The sequence below is a fragment of the Ruditapes philippinarum genome, unplaced genomic scaffold, assembly GCF_026571515.1.
Source record: "Ruditapes philippinarum isolate M1 unplaced genomic scaffold, ASM2657151v2 ctg11545_1_1_1_1, whole genome shotgun sequence".
NCBI lineage: Eukaryota > Metazoa > Mollusca > Bivalvia > Venerida > Veneridae > Ruditapes > Ruditapes philippinarum.
Genome location: NW_026865891.1, coordinates 5,663 through 29,255, shown reverse-complemented (window position 1 = coordinate 29,255; position 23,593 = coordinate 5,663). Strand labels below are relative to the sequence as shown.

Here is a 23,593-nt window from a genome sequence, read left to right as displayed (position 1 = left end):
TCCCTCGAAGATCGAACCCTTTGCCCACATTGCTATTTCTATTGTGCGGTCAATTTATTTGTACTAGATCTATTACATATTATTTTAAAAGATGTGATTTAAATTCCTTCCAAATAAAACAATAAATTCTTACCTTACCAAAACAGGGTCTTTCGCCAACAATTGCAACAACTTTGCAGGATAAGGAACTATAAATCCCTATCTTAAACATATGAAATCTACATACGTACTACATTGTATATACATTGTTTTCCATAGGTGTACAAACGAATACCGGAAGTATCCCTGTATCACCTAAATGATCACGTTCTTTGATCCATTTAAAATACCACCCGCTTGCTGCTATTAGATTCTTTACCATTTTATCAACAGCTCCACTTTCTGCTTCTGTTGCAATGACCAGTTACGAGCTAGTTCCTAACCATTCCTTATCTAATGTAAAAATGTTTGTAAAAATCTGTCCCGAGCATATTTAGCTTCTGCATACAAGTGATTCCGCGTTCAAACCATTCGACAGAAGGCACAACAGTTTCTGGGAATCTTCTTGTTATGCCTATGTTAAGCTGTGTAAACCATATACCTCTTGTTGCCACTGTGACGAGCATAATAGATATGCTGAGAATACTTTCTGGTCGTAAAATGCGAACCGTTTCGTTTAGCGTTGTCATTCTCATGGAAAATGTTGTATCTCCTCTGTCCAAATGATTCAACACTTATTTGTGTAAAATATTTAATAAATGGGGTGTATTTTAAGTAAAGAAACCATTAAGCATATGTGGCAAATTGCAAGAAGTACCTTTAGAAAAAGATCTATTACACCATCCATGCCTTATTTTAGCTACCTCGATGTCTTCATCTGATCAGAAATTATGGTTTTCTTGGTTCTTAGTAACACATAGTGTAAGTTTATATAAGTCTATCGGACTAATTGGTACTTGATAATGTTCAGCGCAATTTGGAATTGACAGAAATTAACGCACTGTTCGTAAATAAATTATTGTGACATTCAATTAAAAAAAAACAACAACACCAACAATGATTGAAGAAGTAATAGTTTTGTATAAAAAGAGCCACTGATATTGATACTGACAGTATCAAACGTATCATCAGGAAATGACATTGATGGCATCACCGCCTCTTAAATATCTGATATAATGACATTTTCTATGACATTGATGGCATCACCGCCTCTTAAATATCTGATATAATGACATTTTCTATGACATTGATGGCATCACCGCCTCTTTAATATCTGATATAATGACATTTTCTATGACATTGATGGCATCACCGCCTCTTTAATATCTGATATAATGACATTTTCTATGACACTGATGGCATCACCGCCTCTTAAATATCTGATATAATGACAATTTCTATGACATTGATGGCATCACCGCCTCTTAAATATCTGATATAATGACATTTTCTATGACATTGATGGCATCACCGCCTCTTAAATATCTGATATAATGACAGTTTCTATGACATTGATGGCATCACCGCCTCTTAAATATCTTATATGATGACATTTTCTATGGATTCTTTAGGCTTGAATCTGGCTTTCATTATCATCTATGTTTAATCATCCAAAAAAGTTTATCTATTTCGCACCTATTTCAATAAATGCGTAATTTCTAGTACCGCGTCTGGCATCCAAAACCCTCAAAGTCTTTAAAAATCAATGATCAGAATATTTCCATTTTAACAAACAAGCGACCTTTACCAATAAATGGTGTAATATAATTTATTGTTTTTGTAAGATGTGTGTAAAATAGTATAGCTATCAATTTGTTGTTTTTCGCTTGTCCATTCCAGAAACGACCAAAATAAAAGGGAACCATAAAAATGTTTAAGGTCAAACATTATCACTTTTACCGTAAACAGTACTGTCAGTTTATAAAGTGGCCATCTTTTTAATAGTATTTACCTCTAAAGCTTTACCGCTGTAAAACTGTAACAAAGCAGTCATTGCATCGGCATTAGCAGCAAATCCGTGGTTGTCATAAACACTAGACGCTGCGTTATAATCTTTATATGTACTCATTACTATCAGTTATGAACAATTTCTTATTGCAGTAATTTGTAAGGAATACATTATACTAAAAATGCAATCGTGCAAGTTTAGTATAAGCAACAACGACACGGCAAAGTCATATTGCGGCCGAGTCTTCAACTTTACTTGCCGACGGAGATTATACGTATGTAAGTATGAGCAATCACAAAATAAATTAATTAACAAAAGTAAATAAGAATTAAATGAAAGTATATGTACTAAACTATAGATCCTAAAAAACAAAATCAGAAAAAGGGAAAATCAGCTAAAATCATTGAAAAGGAACGCAAAATGGTGAAAATCGCAGATACGCATATAGTTTGATATGGTCTGTTCATTAGAGAAAGTAAAGGTGCAACATCTGTCACTCCCATAGCACCGCATTACAACACTAAATTTAATGTAGCCGAACAAATGATTCCAAATGACCATGATATAAATGTACAAAAAACGTGGATGAAGTACTAGTATGTGACAACATTCTGCAGCTGACATGCAGCACTTAAATTATGCTGTTGTAAATATAAAAATTAAGGAAGGGATAAATGTTGCAAACTCTTAGACTGTTAATGGAAGATACAGAAATGTGCAACATGTCTTACGCCACCTAGCATAAGTTTAAGTGACATTCAATCTTCAATACTAAACATATTTTCATTAATAGAGAGCAGAAAACGTAAACGATTTGAAGCATTATTTATTACGTTTTACCAGAAGAGATAAACATATTTAACAACAGTAAATATTTCACTGCTATAATCATTTCATACAAATAAACTTGACTATGAACATGAAGATATGGGTATGGGAGTACCTGAACAATAAGCTAACATGTATAACCCTAAGATCCTGATGGAAAACATGAAAGGAAGGCATAAAAGGAAATGTAATAGAATACGACTATCACATTTGCAAAGAAAAACGTATTATTAAAAGGAAATCAATATAAACACTAATTAAAAATAAAACTGATAACGAATTATATGGATACTAATGAATCATAATTTGATATAGACGAAAAATAAAACAGAACAATGGAAAAACCAACAACATTTATTACAACAATCGGAACATCTTGGCTAATATCAATAATAACAGAATTTCTTATCCAATGTTTTACGGAAAGGGCAAAAAGATGAGATCGGTATTACAGTAAGGAAATCAATAAAAGTTGAACATAATGAGATGATTAGTCCTTATAACTTGCTGGAAACGAAATTGGCCTGCCTTTTGCCACCACAGTAGAGTTAGTGGTGGCTCAAGTTCTTTATTTTGTAATTGTCTGAATGAAATGGTTTAAGTTCATAGAAATTAATGAGTTCTTTGAATAGAATGGTTTAAATTCAAACTAATTTACGAATATTTACACTTGAAACACCATTAATGTAGAAGTACTAATAAAATAAATGAAAAGTAAAACTTGCGTATTAATATATATAATAGTTTATTTCAATCTCATCTAATATGTACATACGAGTGCACATTCATTAGACCTTAAAATACATGTATACGGTCATTCTTATAAAGAATTATAGGATACTGTGTTGTTACAAACATTTTACAAGTACATGTATCATAATTTAAAGGTTAGATTACCATTATTAATCAAAGTGTAAAATCTTCATTAAAATAACGTCCACTTCAGGCATTATTTTTAAAGCCCGGTACTGAAAGGTATTTACATAGTTATACATCAACTTTGATCAAAGATGAGCAGATTAGTAATGATTATCCGACTGCTTAGAAAAAATGTCACACAAACATACACACAAACCAGAACAACACCAAAAACCCCCAAAAAGGGAAATTTATTTTTCTTCTGTATTCATAATGGGGCATTTTATCGGGGTTGGGTGCCAAAACTTTCATGCGGGGAACAGTTTTTAGTCCCCAATTGGAAAAGTTGCAAAACGAAAAAAATTTTTTAAGCCACGGGTCTATGCTTTAAAGAGGAAGAAAAGGGATTTTTTCCATGAACAATTAAATATTTCTATTTTTACGACGCATTATCCTGTTCAAGTTATGTAGCCAGTCTTAAAAAAGAGCTGAAGTCATCCAACTTTTCTTTCTTTTTGTAATTAAAATAATAATTACTAAACCACAAAGCCCCGACAACTGTTCAACAACAGTCTATGAAAATATGATTGAATCCCTTGCGAATCAGATATAGGATTTACAGACTGTAGAAGTATAATTATTTTTACATATATAGCATACAAAAACTACAAATGTACTTTATACATTTAAAGAGCAAGTTCAAATATTACACAACTTGCTTCAGAAATGATCAATTAGACCTTGGTTTCGATAGGTTTTTTTTACAAAAGAATATAGTGAGTATCCCTGTATCACCAGAATGGTCATGTTCCTTTACCCATTTTTCATATTCACCTCTAGCTTTTAAATCTTTAACCTTTTTTTCAACGACACCAATTTCTTCTTCTGTTGCAAATGACCAGTATGCGTTGGTTCCTCGCCATTCCTCATCCAATGGACCATCGAGATTGTAATAATTTTTGAATACGTCTGACCCTAGTATATTTAGCTTCTGAATACACGTGATTCCAGCGTCATGAAACATTTGTTCACACTGTTCCAGAGTGGGCACAACTGCTTCAACGAATCGATTTGTTAAGTCCATGTTAAGTTGTGTAAACCATGTAACTCTTGTTAGTACTGTGTCGGGCATGGCAGATATGATGATTAGACTTTCTGGTCGTAGAATTCGAACTGTTTCCTTCAGTGTTGCCACACTGTTTGGAAATGTATTATCATTTCGGTCCAAATGATTCAAAACCTATCCGAGTAAAATATTTCTCTGTATATTTGAAAATGAAACCATCAAGATTATGTAGCAAGTTTCAAAGTGAATAAAACATTTGATAAATTTTGGGTTGGTGTCAAATTGACACTAAAAAGCTGATTTAACATCAGATTGAAAAGACCCTGTCCTAACCGCATTGACTTACAACCTTTGTAATAAAACTATCAATGGTTTGGAGTCAAACATATTACTGAATCATACTTTATTTTAAAGGCAACAACTAATGCTGAATAAACAAGCAATTATCATAGTATTGCAAGCAATCCATAAGTCCCCTACCGGTTAAAACCATAGCAACATTCTGATGGGCCATTGGCCATTCAATTTTACCAGTGGATGAATGACATGAATGAACTTAAATCTTTTGAGTTCTAAGTTTGTCTAAATCACAGTAATGTGTTAAGTTTCCCTGCCTAGTAAAGTAATTATGTTTATACAACCTTGTCATATTATTATGAAGTGGGATTTTAAAGTAAATCCTATAAGGAATGAAGAAGTTGGAGTGAAAAGTACCAATTTTTTTAAAAAATCTAAGTTCAAGGGGGGGATAATTCTGGAAATAGTCTTGCTAGAGTATTTAACCTTCTCAAAAATGTTGAGTGATAAAAAGAAACAGATATATGAAGTTTGAAGTAGATACATTAGGAAATAAAGAAGTTACTTAAAAAAAGACAACATTTTTTCCCTTAAAAATTCTAAGTTCAAGGGAGATAATACTGATAATTTTTGTGCTAGAGTTGTAAACATTGTCACATATGATGTGGTTGATGGCCAGAAACTTATATTTAAAGTTTGAAGTAAACACCTTAAGAAATAAAGAACTTATAGTGAAAAAGCTGAAAAAATTAAATCAGAAATCTTGAAATTCAGGCTATTTTGTTGCCATAGCAACCAGAATTTTCAACATAGGAAGAAAAAAAAAAGATGTGCATAATCTCCAGACTGCCATCTACCCATATTTCAAGTTCATAAAAATATTTTCAGTACTTTTTGAGTTATCACTTGATCCAGTTTATGTGTTAAATTTGCCATATTTTCAGACTATTTGTTGCCATAGCAACCATAATTTTCAACAAAGGAAGAGAAAAAAAGGACGTACATAATGTCCATACTGCCATCTATCCATATATCAAGTTTCATAAAAATATTTTCAGTACTTTTTGCGTTATCGCGGGATCCAGTTTTGTGGACGGACGGACTGACGGACTGACAGATGGACAGACAGACAGACGGACAGACGGACGGAGGGTAAACCTAAAGTCCCCTCCGGTTAAACCGGTAGGGGACTAACAAATTGAATTATTTATTTCAGACACGGCTTTAATTGAACCAATTTAAGCCGCGTTTAAGATAATTCTACTGTTGCATATTGATAACGACAATCATCTCAAATTGAAGAGATGAAAACAAATTTGAAGATACTTACAATAATAACATCATATAATAAGCATAATTATTAACAAAAATTATGGAAAAAATGAAATTCATTTTATATCACTTACCACATTGAACATGACAGCATCAAATGTATCATCTGGGAATGGCATTGGTGGCATCTTCGCCTCTATAATACCTGCTATCATGCCCTTTTCTTTGCATTCTTTCAGCTTGCTTCTGGCTTTATCTAACATCTTTGACGAAGCATCCAGTAGAGTTATCTGCTTAGCACCCATTTCAATAAATGCTTTTGCATAATTTCCAGTACCACATCCGGCATCCAAAATCTTCAAAACCTATTTGCCAATGAATAGAAGCAGCTTGTGTTTAATACTTAAATAATGTGATATCAAATATCATATAAGCGTTTAAAGATAAATGCAAAGGAATTTAAATAAAACTCACCCGACTTGCTTTCCAATGGAAATTGGCGCTGTGTTTTTGGTTGTACATGTATATATTCATATTGAATACTTAGAAAATTAATAATTGTGCTTATTTTCACGCTATATATTTTCAAAATATAATTAAAGAACGCCGTAAAAACATGTCTGGAAAGTAATTGTGTAAGACGCATTTTTTTTTACCTCATGAGCTTCCAAAACATTTATCTCACTTATGGAGTACCCACGAATGTTAAAAACATTGTCAAGATAACGAAATGCAATAAATTTACACATATCATATAACATAAATTACTGTAATAGTTATTAGATAGCTCTAGATCTAGCTAATTTTTCTTCAACATAGTTCTATAAAATTCATTTACATTGTCGTCACCTCCATACACAGAGATTTTATGAACGTAAAATAATATTTCAGATAATGTGTATTTTTAAAACGGGTATGGGTAAAGAAATGAATTGATCAAAAATGAGAATAAGAGAAAAAGCACGTCATTGGGATCTGAGTGGCATCTTTTTTGACTATGGCACATTGTTAAACAGAAATTTAGGAAAAACAATTATTAAAGCACTTGAAGAGATGAATCAGTCATTAAAGTTTCTCCTGGTATGAGGGACGATTTGGAATGATGGATTTCTAATATTCACTCGCAGGACAGTAGCTTAATTGACTGGAGATCTGTTTTTCATGGTAATAATTTTGGAGGTAGATGGACCCCAGAAGAGAGATTATACCATATAAATGTGTTTATCATATTTTATGCTCACAACCGTGGTGTTTGTTCCGTGTGGCGCCACGTACATGCAATCAATGTTTTCATCCTCATGGGATTGTTCGTCTTGTTGCTGGGTCATATGGGGGTTGCGTTCATTGAAATATGGAAACAAAGTGATCCCTCGGATGAACTCCGCCTTTCCTTGTTGATCTTGTTTATCATATTTTAGAATTAATGGCCATTTTCTTTGCATTGAAAGCACCGGTTAACAAAATTTGAAATACACATATAAAATTTTTATCTGACAGTTCAACAGAAGTGAGCTACGTAAATAAAATGGGTGGAATAAGGTTAGTCCTATAACACAAAAAACAAGGATGGATTCAAAATTATACAATTTTAAATTATCTGTTAAAAAATATTTACTTAATGGGTAATTATCTCTTTTAAGGGTGTCTTTCCTCTAGTCTTAATATTTATTATTTTTATTAATTTATTTTAATTTGAAAATTTTATGTATACTTTTGTCTTTCTTTAATTTAAAACGGTGATAAGTCTTTTTCATGCCTCTCTTTGTCAAAACCATCAGTATCTAAGGACCACAATGGAAATAAGAGATTAAGTTCTCTTTTTTGTGTTATCCTTGGTATGATGTTTTTGATATGGTGCATTTCTTTACATTGATTTTGTTTTTATTGTTTTATCATGTATTGGATATGTTTTTACCATGTTATTTACTGAATACTGAAATAAATCTATCTATCTAACAAGAATAAATATCAACAAGGCAAAGGCAACGTAGGGCAACCGGAAGGCAATTAACAAAAACCTGGAGTGGACATAAGGGCGGTGAAAGGAGTGGGACATGAAATGTGAAATAATATAGACTAAAACGGGAGAGGGGGGATTTAAGGAAATACCTAACGTCAACGACAATCCAACAAGACAGACATCACAAGCCTGTAACGTCTAATATATTGGACTAGAATAAGGTCAGATAAGTGCAATGTCAATCGAGATATATGGTTGTTAGTCCCCTACCGGTTTAACCGGAGGGGACTTTAGGTTTACCCCTCCGTTCGTCTGTCTGTCAGTCCGTCCGCCCACAAAACTGGATCCCGCGATAAAGCAAAAAGTACTGAAAATATCTTTTATGAAACTTGATATATGGATAGATGGCAGTATGGAGATTATGCACGTCTTTTTTTTTCCTATGTTGAAAATTCTAGTTGCTATGGCAACAAATATTCTGAAAATATGGCAGATTTAACACATAAACTGGATCCAGTGATAACTCAAAAAGTACTGAAAATATTTTTATGAAACTTAAAATATGGGTAGATGGCAGTCTGGAGATTATGCACATCTTTTTCTTTTCTTCCTTTGTTGAAAATTTTGGTTGCCATGGCAACAAATAGACTGAATTTCAAGATTTCCGATTTAAAATTTTCAGCTTTTTCACTATGAGTTCTTTATTTCTTAAGGTGTTTACTTCAAACTTTAAATACAAGTTTCTGGTCATCAACCACATCATATGTGACAAGGTTTACAACTCTAGCACAAAATTTATCAGTATTATCTCCCTTGAACTTAGACTTTTTATAAAAAAATGTTGTCTTTTTAATAACTTCTTTATTTCCTAATGTATCTACTTCAAACTTCTATGTATGTTTCTATTATCACTCAACATTTTTGAGAAGGTTAACTACTCTAGCAAGTCTATTTCCAGAATTATGTCACCCTTGAACTTAGATTTTTTTCGAGAAATTGGTATTTTTTACTCCAACTTCTTCATTCCTTATAGGATTTACTTTAAAATCCCACATCGTAATAATATGACAATGTTGTATAAACATAATTTCTTTACTAGGCAGGGAAACTTAACACATTACTGTGATATATAAAACTTAGAACTCAAAAGATTTAAGTTCATTCATGTCATTCATTCACTGGTAAAACTGAATGGCCAATGGCCCATCAGAATGTTGCTGGGGTTCTAACCGATAGGGGACTTATGGATTGCTTGCAATACTATGAAAGTTGCTTGTTTTGTATGTCAGAAGGTATATGGCTATAGCTATCTTGTTCTGATAAACCAGGTGTAGCAAATGAAGCAGATATACCTTCTCAGCAGTTTAAAGATCATATTGAATGGGAAATAAAAGATGAAATATTTGAGAAAATTTGTAAGGTGTGGCAGAAGCCAGGTATTGATTTATTTGCGTCACGTTTAAATAATAAAGTAGAGAAAAACAGAATCCCTAAAGAAAGTCCAACACAACAAAACTCAAAATGTTGCAGGCTCGGTTTGATTGAGTCTGTTCATTGACGGTACTGGAAAGTGCAAGTTACTGTCCACGCCCCTAGCACCGGCTTAAGCAGAATTCAACATTTACACGAAAATGGAGAAATCCGCAGATGTGTTCATACGTCGGTTATCATGGAACCTTCAATAAGACACAGTAGTGCCATTCCATGCTTTTGCCCTAAACGAGAAAACAATTGGCGGAACTAAATAAAATGGAATTTTGAAAGGGGATCTGAGGTTATGAAGCCTGCATATCACAGTTTAGACGTCAAAAGACAAATTTAAAAAGCAGGCAACATATCCAAAGGGTGTTTATACAGTATTCAAGTAGACATACTGGAACCACCCAAGTAGAAAATGGCCAAATAGAAGAAACTAAAAGTACCACATAACATGTATACGTATACATACGCCTATTGTTCATAGAAACCAGATTCTTATGCTACATACAAGTCATTGATGCATTTACACTTGACTGGGGAAACCTATAATATTTATATATTTTTCCTCCTTTCAGTGTTGTAAGTCGCTGCATTCGGAAAATACAGACAGACAGGGCAAATGCTGTTATCATAGCCCCAATGTGGCCATCACAGGCATGGTTTTCTTTACTCATGAAAATTCTAGTCGATTTCACAGTGATTTTACAGGACAACTCGGTTATTAAGGACAATGAATTTAAGATCTCAAGATCAGAAACATCCAATTTCAAAGAAATTAGTTCTTATGGCATGCAAAGTGTCTGGAGATTATACAGAGCACAGGGTTTTTTTCTGGAAAACCAGCCAATATTACATGTCATCATAGAGTGGTGCCACAAAACGCGAGAACCAACTATATATTTTAGCGGTGGTAACATTTCTGTAAACGACAAAAATGGATTTCATTTCGGTGTCTTTCAAAGACGTAATAGAATTTTTTACTATTGAATTTGAGTTCTCTCTTTATACTCCAGAGCTGCCTTGTCCTCGTTAGCCATCATATTGGCATCGTTTACTGCAGGAACACACCCTATAGTGCTTAGATTCATGAAAGGCGTATTTAATCAGCTGCCACCTAAACCAAGGTACTCTTATACTTGGAATGTGGACATAGTATACAATTATTTGAGAAAACTATCACCAGTGAAACACTTATGTCTAAAAGATTTGACTTTAAGGTTAACCATGCTTATGGTGCTCACTAATGCAGCACAGGTGCAAACGATTCATATTCTTAGTGTAAATTATATTAAAAAGTTCCGATCTAAGTTTGTGTTACATTTTAGAGGCTTTTAGTGGGACTATTGTTCAATCATTTATTTGTTTTCTTTGAATTCCTTATCAGTTACAAATGATTTATCATTTTAGTGATTAGCCTGTCCGTGCTCTGCATAGTGCCCTGTCCTGTTTTTGTTTGGGGTCCGCTTGGGCTCCTTGCCACTGGTTCATGTTGCTGGATCTTGTGGGGTTTCGTTTAATGAACGCCGCCTTTCCTTGTTGATCTTGTTAATCATATTTTTTCCCTTTGTTTAAAACAAAGCCGTCCTGATTATAATTCAGTTTTTTGGCATGAAAGCATGCCCTCCAGATAGGAGACTTTGTTTTTATACAGTTTTTGAAGAATGTTGCGGACAAAAATATTGCGAACTAATTCAGAAGGAGCATTATTGATCAGTTATGTAAAGCCATATGGTCCTGGTACCAGAGACACAATTGCCCGGTGAGTGAAGACAGTTATATTTCGAGCTGGTTTAGGTGATGTTTTTGGGGCACATAGTACAAGATTAGCAGCGGTGTCAAAGGCAAATCTGCAGAGAGTACATGTAAAGTACATCCTTAGTGCAGCAGGCTGGTCCAGGAGGGTCCACCATAACACAAGTTAAAAGTATACGTACAGTATTGCTTAATTAAGAAGACTGATTTTTTTAGGAAAAAAATATGCACATTTAGTGGAAAAAAATAAAAACTGATCCGCCCATGCGCAGCTCAGATCTCATTTAATCCCTCTGTTGTTCTATGAAACTCTTAAAATTTCAATCAAACATCGACTTTAACCAAGATAATAAAGAAAAAAAAACAGAATTCCGAAAGAAAACCCAACACAACAAAACTGATAATGTTGCAGGCTCAGCCCGACGGAGCACGCCCACGGTCGACACCGCCGAGCACAAACCACCATCAACGCCTCCAGCACCGGTCCAAACAAGAAAAAGTCTCGTTAATTTTTTTCAATTATATTTGGTTGTTGAGATATTTCTTTGGTTAAATATAGTTGAGCTGTATTGGGTTATTTTGTCTAATTCTGATTTTCATAGTTGATGCTTTATTTCTCTGTAAACTACGATAAACAAGATCAACAAGGAAAGGCGGCGTTCAATGAATGTAACCCCCACCCGACCCAGTAACAAGAGCCAGTGGCAAGGAGCCCAGCAGGACCCCAAACAAAAACAGGACAGGGCACAAGGAAATATTTGTAAATATTTGTTGTTATTTTTTGTTTAAGTTGTTTTGGGATGTTGATGGTACAAGGCAAATATTTGTAAATATTTCTTGTGTTTTTGTTTAAGTTGTTTTGGGATGTTGATTAGCTGCTGTGAAGTAAATATGATTGGTTGAATGTTTGTGGTTTATAAACTTTACGATAAAAGAGATGATTTTGATTTTAATATTGTTAACTACCCACATTTAGATGGAGATGTACCTCATGCTACATCATATGGGGTGTATATTTCTCAATTAATTTGATTTGCTAGGGCGTGCAGTCGTGTTGATGATTTTAATGAACGCAATTTATTTTCTTAAACAAGGTTTTCGCTATCATAAATTGCGTAAATATTTTACTAAGTTTTACCATCGTTATTCAGATTTAGTTTTAAAATTTAAATGTAATTTGAAAACTCTTTTACGACAAGGCATTAGCAAACCTGATTTCTATGGAGATGTGGTTTACAAACTTTGTAAGATCCGTGGGTCATAGTAATTTTTCTGCCGTCTTCACTAAAATTATAAAACGGTTTATTAAAAGAGGTTATGACCCAATTATTTTAAGGCATACCGCATGCTTGGTGTTCAACCCTTTTACAGTTGGACGCTCCGCTTTCCTCTTTTAATTACATCTGACGGACTAAGTGGGAGACTATGATGGACAGTTCTTAAAGCCCTTTGGGACTGAGTTGCTTAATGTTCGTCTTCTGTCTTGCTTCGTCGGGCACTTGTATGTGATTTTTTTGTTGCTCTGCCTTCCTTTAAGGCATCGAATACTTTGGTAATGGTCATTAGGCTGTACCTTTTTCTACATATTTACATAATTTGTATGTGTTTTATTTATTTCGTCTAATGTAACCGTGACCATTGTTAGAATTTCACTTGGCGGGAATTAATTTTATTTACACTTTCATGTCATTCAGGAACATATTGGGGCTAAGAGTGAGGTTTGGCGCGCCTAAAACCAATTTAAACTCCCCAGAGGTTTAACTTCCACTGACCGTTCCATGTACCCCTCTGTTATCCTTCACGTGTTTTTCATATCTGTGTTGTTACTTTTTTGAATGTTTACATGTTTTGTGATGTCTGTCTTGTTGGATTGTCGTTTACGGAAGGTATTTTCTCACACCCCCTCCCATTTTTAACCCCCTCCCATTTTCACCCTTACAGCCCTTATCCCTTTAATTCCAATATTGGCCTGTTTTAGTTTATAATTATTATTTCACGCATTACATGCCCCTCTGCTTTCACCGCCCTTATGTCCACTCCAGGTTTTGGTTGGGTGCCTTACTTTGGTGTGTCGGGGGCTGCGTCCTGCGAACGTTGCCTTTGCCTTGTTGATTTTAATTATTGCCTTTTATAGTGTATCTTTGAGTTGTATAATGATTCATTTGGTGTTCTTCATTTTTTGCGATTTTTATTGTTTTGTGTGATACTAAGTTGTTTAGAGCATGGGCTCGCCAGCTGTTTATTATTGTTTCGTATAAAAGGCGTACAGTAAACACCGCTTATAACGAACTCATTTGGACATTCAAAATCTGTTCCTTATATCCGGAGTTCCTTGTAAGCATATATCGAATTGGTTCCTTGTATCAGGAGTTTTTATAGCGAACAGGTTTACATATAACGAACTGATTGTTTACCATTGTCCGCCATTTTGAACAGCATTTGTATATTTCTATTTTAGACACAATACCCGAGAGCGTACTTTTTGGAATTTAAATAATTACTATTCCAGTTTAAGATTTACTCCCTATGTCAATTTCTCATAAAATATAATATTTTGTTTCTAAACTCTTTTCGTTTTCTTTCCATGATTGAGAAAAATCAAGATTTTCGATTTTTCCTTCCTCTATATTGAATTTCTTCTTTTATAATTTATGGGTGACTTTTACTTTAATATGGAAGATAAAGATTTCTTTTCATTTAAATCAAGCGTACGTTGCAGATTTCAAGCATGCGTGATTATGTTGAAAACCGATTAAAAATTATTATAATTATTTTACTCGAGCAAAACTATTGAAGAAAAGAAATATTTAAATAACCGTTTTATCTTGGTGAAAAGAGCTCATGCTAAAAATATCCTACATAGAAAACTATACAAATTCATTTTAATAGATGTATAGAAGTACATACAACGATACCGAGCTTCAATCCGTTCCAATGAAAACGAAAGTCTATTTACGGATATCCAATATTTTGGAGTTCGTTATAAAAGTGTAATTTTCTGTACTTTTAACTAGATTGGGGCTAAGTAATGAGTTCCTTATAAGCGATAGTTCCTTATAACCGTGTTCGCTATAACCATATTTTTTAAATATTAAATAAAGAAGGGCAAAATTCGGGCCAGAATAAATTGTTTCCCATAACCGGAAGTTCGCTATAACCGTGTTCGCTATAAGTGAAGTTTACTGTATACGTGAAAGATATTTGTATCAATATTTGTTTAAGATGTAAATAATGATCACAGAACTTCGTTGTTTTGATGTTTACACGGATTTGAGATATAAAAAAGGGATAAATTTACCTAAAAATAGTGTTGAGTAAAGGTAAAGTGAAATATAATCCCCATTGAAAGCCCAAACGACAATACACGGTTTGATTGACTCTGTTGATGGTCGGTGCTAAATAGTGTAAGCTACCGCCAACCCCCCCCCCCCCTTTGCACTGGCTTAAGCAGAATTCAACATTTAATATTCACAGAGGTATTCATGCGGCGGTTATCATGGAACCATCAGTGTGACACGTAAGTGCAATTCCAGGAAAAGCGGCGTATGATCCCAAAGAAAATGCATGTGCCCTAAACGAGAGAACTATGGGCGGAACTAAATAAGATGGAATTTTGAAAGAGGATCTGAGGTTATGAAGCCTGCATATCACAGATAAGCTGTCAAAAGACAAATTTAAATAAAACCAGGCAGAATATCCTAAGGGTGATTACAGATCCTGTAACACATTTTTTCAGGTTTGTTTCATAAATATGATGCTCAAAATAAGATTTGTCAATATTGTAAGTTCCAGTTAGCAGTATTTATAAAGATATTACCGAATTTAATATTTCATGTAAATAAAGGGAGGTAATAAAAAAAATATATTCTATAAATTCTAAGTCAAATTTTCCAAAAAGATGTGAATGCATATAATTTATTGATCAAATATAATGTGAACAAATATTTGCAGTACACATTTTACATATTCTTTGATGTTTGAAAATTAAATTGTTTTATTTGCATAATTATATACATATATAATTTTTTGTAAGTGTGGTATACACACAGTAACAATATCAATGATCTTTAAGGTGACAACGGAGTCAATTACCACTGAAAATACATAAAATGAGATGTTTTGCTTAGTAGATTTATCAACCTTTTCTGAACACATACGTGATTTAATTTTGGAAGCAGTTAGTCCCAAAAAATATGTTTTTTGAAACGTTTTAAAACGGTACCTTTACCATTTTTATCTGTTATTCGCGTAACCTGTCAATTATTGATAACGCTCCGCCCCTGTCGAGGCATCAATGAGGGAAATCGGTAGTTCCATATATCGGTGAATTACCGGTCCGTACTACAGTAATACATGTATCGTACAAATATTGTACATCTTTTACATTTATAGTCTACCTTTTATTTAGCCTTTTTATAAATAAGAAATAGTCTGCCAAGATGTAACATAAATAATTTAGAATAGCGGCAAATCGCACGACCTTGGGAATGACTGCCTATTATATCAATAATGTGTCACATTGCATTGAGTTTATGGACAATTGTACGGATCCAATAGCATGCTGTATATTCAATCTCGTTTTCTTGCAATATAAAAAGAAACAGACAACATTGTTTATGTAAACGCCTAAAGATATAACTGGTGATGACAAATTTCTAAAATATTTTATGATAATCTGCGGATTTTATTTTTTATGAATCAATAGAAAAAATCGGACAGATATGGAAATATATTTTTAGTGAATGTTTGAATGTAATGTTTGTCAGTAAATCCAACACACAGTACTAATGAACTTGAGACAAAGTATGAAATTTATTTTATGTCCCAGAAGAAACTGAATCGAGATCTATGCCGTGCATTGATGCATATTCATGATAATAAAAATAAAGGGCAGATCATACTGATCGAGTGATACCTTTTATTTCTATTGAAATATGGCAGGCATTTTACATGAATTCGTCGGACAAAAATATATAATATCCCGTTCTTATTTGTACATCGTACCTCGGACTTTAGCTCAGTTTTTCGTTAATTTAATTAATTAATTAATTAATTAATTAATTATATTTAACGGAATTTCATAAATGAATACACAAGCAGGGTAAAACTGATATAATACGAGTCAGATTTAAATGTTGCAATAATGCTCAAAACTCTAGAGCGCAGTTCAACTAGGTCCTCAAACCGGATTCCTCGTAGTTCGGATTTGATGGCCGGAAAAAACGGAAAAGTCCATTGGGGCCAGGTCGGGTGAGTAGGGTGGGTGAGCGATGCGGTTAAACCCGAGAACATCAAGTTCCAGAGAAGTGGCAGATGCTGTATGCGCATTGTCTTGATGTAGGTAGATGTTCTCCAGATTCGCAAGCATTTCCGGCCGCTTCTTACGGATAGCGTTGATCAGTTCCCGTCTGATTGCCTAAAACAGAAATATCGGAGCTCGTACTTAATACAGATACAGGTGAATTAATTTCAAATAATTATTTTAATAATTAAGTAAGTAATCAATTTAATTATCTATATTATTTATATATTTACTTTTAATTATTTTCATGTTAAATAAAGTAAACATAATTACTCACCCTGCAGTAAAAGTCAGCGTTCACCGTCTCTCCCTTCGGTACAGCATGTGTTAACAGCATCCCCTTCCGGTCCATGAATAGAATAAACATATGTTTCCCAACGGATGTGGTTACACGTGCTTTCTTCGGGGGTTGAGACGACGTGTGCTTCCAAACTGAAGACTGCGACTTTGTTTCTGGGTCGTAATATTAAAACCAGGACTCGTCGGTGGTAATAATTCTGTCTAAGAACGCGTCGCCTTCTCTCTGGTATGAACGTAGAAACTGTCGAGATGCTTTTACTCGGTTTTCTTCCTGATCAGCCGTCAATAATCTCGGTACCCTACGGGCCGAAACCCGAGACATTGCAAGTGTCTCAGTTAACATTTTGTGAGCAGTTGCCGTACCTACATCACAAACTTCTGCAATTTCTCTTACTGTTATGCGACGGTCGCACTGAAGCGCGTTTCTTGCAAGTGTCAGTTTATCGTCGATGACGGATGGGCGACCGCTCATTTCCTTGTCTTTTGTTGACTTTCTGCCATCCCGAAACTCTTTATGCCATCTAAATACCAATGGTCGACTAACAGTACGTCCGTTGTTTGCCTGTTCTAGAAGTTGCTTAGTTTCTGTTGGCGTTTTCCCAAGATTAACGCAAAACTTAATAAAAACACGCTGTTCCTCTTTTGACGGTGTTTCCATAGTCGTTGTCTTGTCGCGCACGTATTGCTATAATGATCTGCGGTAACGGCTTAAACAACTAACGGAAATGACGTCCTTAAGTTGGAAGTGACGTCATAAAATTTTCGTGACGTTTGGCGCAATTTTAGGGGCTCTTTTTATTCAGTAAGAAAACTTATAACAAGAAAATAGTCCGTGCGCCAGGATGCGTAGACAGGTGTTGCTATGGAAACGATTATATGCCGTATAGTAACGTTACAACGTTTTAAAGACATAACTCGGATAAATAACATATTAAGCTATAATTTGTATTAAATAATATTCGCAGCTGTAATTAGAAACAGAGAAAATCATATTGTCTCAAAACTTTCCGAACAACCCTCGTATAGTAATGATGATGATTATAATAAACTTTAAAAGTGAAACAAATAAATTATCCCTCTATTGGTACACACGTTAAATGCGTTCCCTTCACCCCCACAGAGTGCCTCAAATTTTACCAATAGTCACGTGACATCTGAGACAGATACCAGACGGGCAGTATATCACGTTAAGATTGGTATAAAATGATATTAATCAGCAGATTTTTTAACTGGTCAGATGTCACTGGGTCATAAAACGTTGTTAGTGTATGTTACCGCATCTTGTGACCCCCTTTGGTGCGATATTTGCGTGTTATGCAATAATTGAGAGACAACAACCGATAAGGGTCGGACTAACTTTGAATCGGCATAACTCTTTTAATAATCAAGCAATTTACACTCGGTTTAAAGCACATGAAAGGGAATTCATTTACAAAGGGAACCGTGTCAGGGATTTTTGTTAGATCGATCAGTGACTTATTTATCTTTAATTAAGCAATATGTATTGTGAAAAAATCGCATAAAATGTTTGATGTTACGTCATATATTTTGAGAAAAGATAGAGATAATCTGAGACACGGTTCCCTAGACATTATGATTATGTTTATATTCCAAGAGTTTGATGAGCAAAAAATAAAAAATGACTTTGATAGGGCGATTTTAAATGATAAGATTTTGTTCAAAAAATATTATTTACAAAGGCATTTTTTCAAAAATGTTATTTTTTTATGAAGACCAAAGACATTTAATGCATCAGATTTAATAAATAACAATTGTTACCAAAATAATGCGGTTTAAATGACATTTATGGTAGTGTCACGGAAAGTGTCTGTTGTCACCATAAACATTATTCAAATAAGATATATTTCTCTGATTGTTTGTACCAATTACTTGGTAGTTATATCTAACTGAGAATATTATAATTATAAAAGTTAGGCGGTGAGGCTCTGACTCTATATCTTTGGAAATGAGGGTATAGTTCTATCACCTAACCCGCCTCACTCAGGTTCAACATGAAAACCAGTCATTCCCTGACTATCCTTCTGTTATCGTACATTCTCGAAAAGTATCACAGATTTATACTTTAAAGTTTGTGTATTTGTTCGCTATCATATTTAAAAAGCATTTCTAATGGGCAAATAACCTATAAATTATTTTGCTTAATTATTTTCGTTTCACATTTACCATTAACTGTACAGTTTTGTGTGTGTGTTAATTATATTTACCTCTAACGGTTTACCGCTGTAAAACTGTAGCATAGCAGCCATAACATCGGCACCGACAGCAACTCTCTGGTTGTCATAGAGACGAGACGCTTTGTTATAATCTTCGTATATACTCATAACTAACAGTTATAAACCTAAAATACAATATCTTATGTAGTTACTTTTAAGAGATAAATTGGACTGAAAATGCATTCGTGCAAATTGCGTTTTACGAGACTAAAAAACGATAGCGACCTTTTTCTGGAAAGCTGTGCGGTGGAGATTTCAGGTGCCTCTTCGTATATTGTCTAAAGTATAAGAAAACACCCGATCAGAGTTCAATTTAAAAGAGGAAACTTAAAACATTTTTGCCCATTATAATGTAGAATATGGTGTCATCAATCTAAAATTTTACAAAAGCGTTATGGACCAGTCGACTCCAAAGCCCTCGAATAGCATAATAAAATTTTAAAAATGTTTAAACATTTACTTTAAACAAATGTTTTCAAATGTTTCCAATATTTCCCCCAAGACAGTATATATGTCTTTAAAACTCTTTGTTTCTCTAATAAAATTAAACAAGGACATTTCCAGCTATTAAGCTGTCATTTGTTGCTAAATATAAAATTTGATAGTACTTACATAATCAGTAAGTAAATAAGATATATCAGAGTATTTCTGCTCTGAACATTTAACATTATACAAATATTACTTACCTTGTCAAGTTATCCAGTTTTAGTTGCTATCTACTTGTTTATTCAAAATTTAACAGTTTAAATTATATCTTTTTGCAATCATCCAAAGATTTCACTCGACACGTCTGAACAAATTCATTACTTTTTGTCAAATAATTACTTTTAAAGGCCCTACATGCCTCAATAATGATTTAACTTTGATGTCGATTTTTAGCTCACCTGACCACGAAGTGGTCAAGGTGAGGTATAGTGATGGGGCTATGTCCGGCGTCCGTCGTCGTGCATCGTCAACAATTGGGTTGTTAACAGTCTATCAGTCACAGTTTTGATTGGATCATCATCAAACTTTGTCAGAATGTTTGTCTCAATGAAATACAGATCGAGTTCGAAGATGGATTATCTCTGGTCAAAAACTAGGTCACAGGAGCTAAAAATAGAAAAAGCCTGTTAACGCTCTAGGAGCTGCAGTTTTCATCCAAATATTTTGGAAATTTGTCAGGAAGGTTGTTTTGTTGATTTCTAGGTCAAGTTCGAAGATGGGTTATCTCCGTTCAAAAACTAGGTCACAGGAGCTAAAAATGGAAAAAGCTTGTTAACACTCTAGTGGCTGCAGTTTTTATTCAAATATTCTGGAAATTTGTCAGGAAGGTTGTTTTGATGATTTCTAGTTCAAGTTCGAAGATGGGTCATCTCCGGTCAAAAATTAGGTCACAGGAGCTAAAAATAGAAAAAGCTTGTTAACACTCTAATGGTTGCAGTTTTCATCCAAACATTCTGGAAATTTGCCAGGAAGGTTGTTTTGATGATTTCTAGGTCAAGTTCGAAGATTGGTCATCTCAGGTCAAAAACTAGGTCCAGGAGCTAAAAATAGAAAAAGCTTGTTAACACTCTAGTGGCTGTAGTTTTTATCTTAATATTCTGGAAATTTGTCAAGAAGGTTGTTTTGATGATATCTAAGTCAAGTTTGAAGATGGGTCATGTCCGGTCAAAAACTAGGTCACAGGAGCAAAAAATAGAAAAGCTTGTTAACTCATTAGGGGCTGCAGTTTTCATCCAAATATTCTAGAAATTTGTCAGGAAGGTTGTTTTGATGATATCTAGATCAAGTTCCAAGATGGGTCATCTCAGGTCAAAAACTAGGTCACAGGAGCTAAAAAAGAGAAAGCTTGTTAACACTCTAGTGGCTGCAGTTTTCATCTAGATATTCTGGAAATTTGTCAAGAATGTAATTTTGATGATATCTAGTCCAAGTTCGAAGATGGGTCATTTCCGGTCAAAAACTAGGTCACAGGAGCTAAAAATAGAAAAAGCTTGTTAACACTCTAGGAGCTGCAGTTTTCATCCAAATATTTTGGAAATTTGTCAGGAAGGTTGTTTTGTTGATTTCTAGGTCAAGTTCGAAGATGGGTTATCTCCGTTCAAAAACTAGGTCACAGGAGCTAAAAATGGAAAAAGCTTGTTAACACTCTAGTGGCTGCAGTTTTGATTCAAATATTCTGGAAATTTGTCAGGAAGGTTGTTTTTGATGATTTCTAGTTCAAGTTCGAAGATGGGTCATCTCCGGTCAAAAATTAGGTCACAGGAGCTAAAAATAGAAAAAGCTTGTTAACACTCTAATGGTTGCAGTTTTCATCCAAACATTCTGGAAATTTGCCAGGAAGGTTGTTTTGATGATTTCTAGGTCAAGTTCGAAGATTGGTCATCTCAGGTCAAAAACTAGGTCCAGGAGCTAAAAATAGAAAAAGCTTGTTAACACTCTAGTGGCTGTAGTTTTTATCTTAATATTCTGGAAATTTGTCAAGAAGGTTGTTTTGATGATATCTAAGTCAAGTTTGAAGATGGGTCATGTCCGGTCAAAAAATAGGTCACAGGAGCAAAAAATAGAAAAGCTTGTTAACTCATTAGGGGCTGCAGTTTTCATCCAAATATTCTGGAAATTTGTCAGGAAGGTTGTTTTGATAGTTTCTATGTAAAAGTTTGAAGATAGGTTACCCTCCGGTCAAAACTAGGTCACAGGAGCTAAAAATAGAAAAAGCTTGTAAACACTCTAGTGGCTGCAGTATTGATTCAAATATTCTGGAAATTTGTCAGGAAGGTTGTTTTGATGATTTCTGGGTCAAGTTTGAAGATGGGTCACCTCCGGTCAAAAACTAGGTCACAGGAGCAAAAAATAGAAAAGCTTGTTAACTCATTAGGGGCTGCAGTTTTCATCCAAATATTCTGGAAATTTGTCAGGAAGGTTGTTTTGATAGTTTCTATGTAAAGTTTGAAGATAGGTTACCTCCGGTCAAAAACTAGGTCACAGGAGCTAAAAATAGAAAAAGCTTGTAAACACTCTAGTGGCTGCAGTATTGATTCAAATATTCTGGAAATTTGTCAGGAAGGTTGTTTTGATGATTTCTGGGTCAAGTTTGAAGATGGGTCACCTCCGGTCAAAAACTAGGTCACAGGAGCAAAAAATAGAAAAGCTTTTTAACTCATTAGGGGCTGCAGTTTTCATCCAAATATTCTGGAAATTTGTCAGGAAGGTTGTTTTGATAGTTTCTATGTAAAGTTTGAAGATAGGTTACCTCCGGTCAAAAACTAGGTCACAGGAGCTAAAAATAGAAAAAGCTTGTAAACACTCTAGTGGCTGCAGTTTTGATTCAAATATTCTGGAAATTTGTCAGGAAGGTTGTTTTGATGATTTCTGGGTTAAGTGCTTAGATTGGTCATGTCCGGTCAAAAACAAGGTCACAGGAGCTAAAAATAGAAAAATCTTTTTAACACTCTAGTGGCTGCAGTTTTGATCCAAATTTCCTGGAAATTGGTCAGGAAGGTTGTTTTGATGATTTCTAGGTCAAGTTTGAATATGGGTCGTGTCCAGTCAAAAATTAGGTCACATTGCCCAAATATGGAAAAATCTTTATAACACACTAGAGGTCACATGTTTGACTCAGTTGTCATATAACTTGGCCATGATGCTTGTTTAAGACATTGCTTGGATGCGGTTGTGTCAGGTGAGCGATCCAGGGCCATCATGGCCCTCTTGTTTATATGCCCGAAAGAATTTCGGGCATATTATGTTATACCCCCTGACGTCCGTCCGTCCGTCTGTCCGTCCGTTAGCAATTTGGTTTCCGGAGCATAACTTAAGTTCCATTTGGCTCACACTATTCAAACTTCATAGGATGATTGTCCATATTGGGTAGAAGACCCCTATTGATTTTGAGGTCAAAGGTCACTATTACCATAAAACTGACAACAGTTTCCGAAGAATAACTTAAGTTCAATTTGGCCCACAGTGTTCAACCTTCATAGTATGATTGTCCATATTGGGTACAAGACCCCTATTGATTTTGGAGTCACAAGGTCAAAGGTCAAGGCCACTATTACCTTAAAACTGAAAACAGTTTCCGGAGCATAACTTCAGTTCCATTTGGCCCACAGTGTTCAAACTTCATAGGATGATTGTCCATATTAGGTAGAAGACCCCTATTGACTTTGGGGTCACAAGGTCATGGTCACTATGACTTTAAAGCTGAAAACTCTAAGAATTTGCATGTTTTTCGATAAAGGGAGTCTCATAATTTTGGATGCAATTTCGATACGAAATATCCAAAAATGTCGTTGAAACCAAACCACTGTTTAGAAGGGTCCAGCTATTTCACCGG

At 34.5% G+C, this 23,593-nt stretch overlaps 1 protein-coding gene across 1 annotated transcript; it reads right to left on the bottom strand.

Annotated features, from left to right (window-relative positions):
* Positions 1 to 4,028: 4,028 nt before the first annotated feature.
* On the bottom strand, positions 4,029 to 20,075 carry LOC132730679 (ubiquinone/menaquinone biosynthesis C-methyltransferase UbiE-like). The gene is made up of 4 exons (XM_060716659.1): positions 19,962 to 20,075; positions 19,267 to 19,400; positions 6,383 to 6,613; positions 4,029 to 4,853 (listed from the first exon to the last, which is right to left on the bottom strand). The coding sequence occupies exons 2-4, from the start codon at positions 19,381 to 19,383 to the stop codon at positions 4,344 to 4,346; spliced, it is 858 nt and encodes a 285-aa protein (XP_060572642.1). The 5' UTR covers positions 19,384 to 19,400; positions 19,962 to 20,075; the 3' UTR covers positions 4,029 to 4,343.
* Positions 20,076 to 23,593: the final 3,518 nt, after the last annotated feature.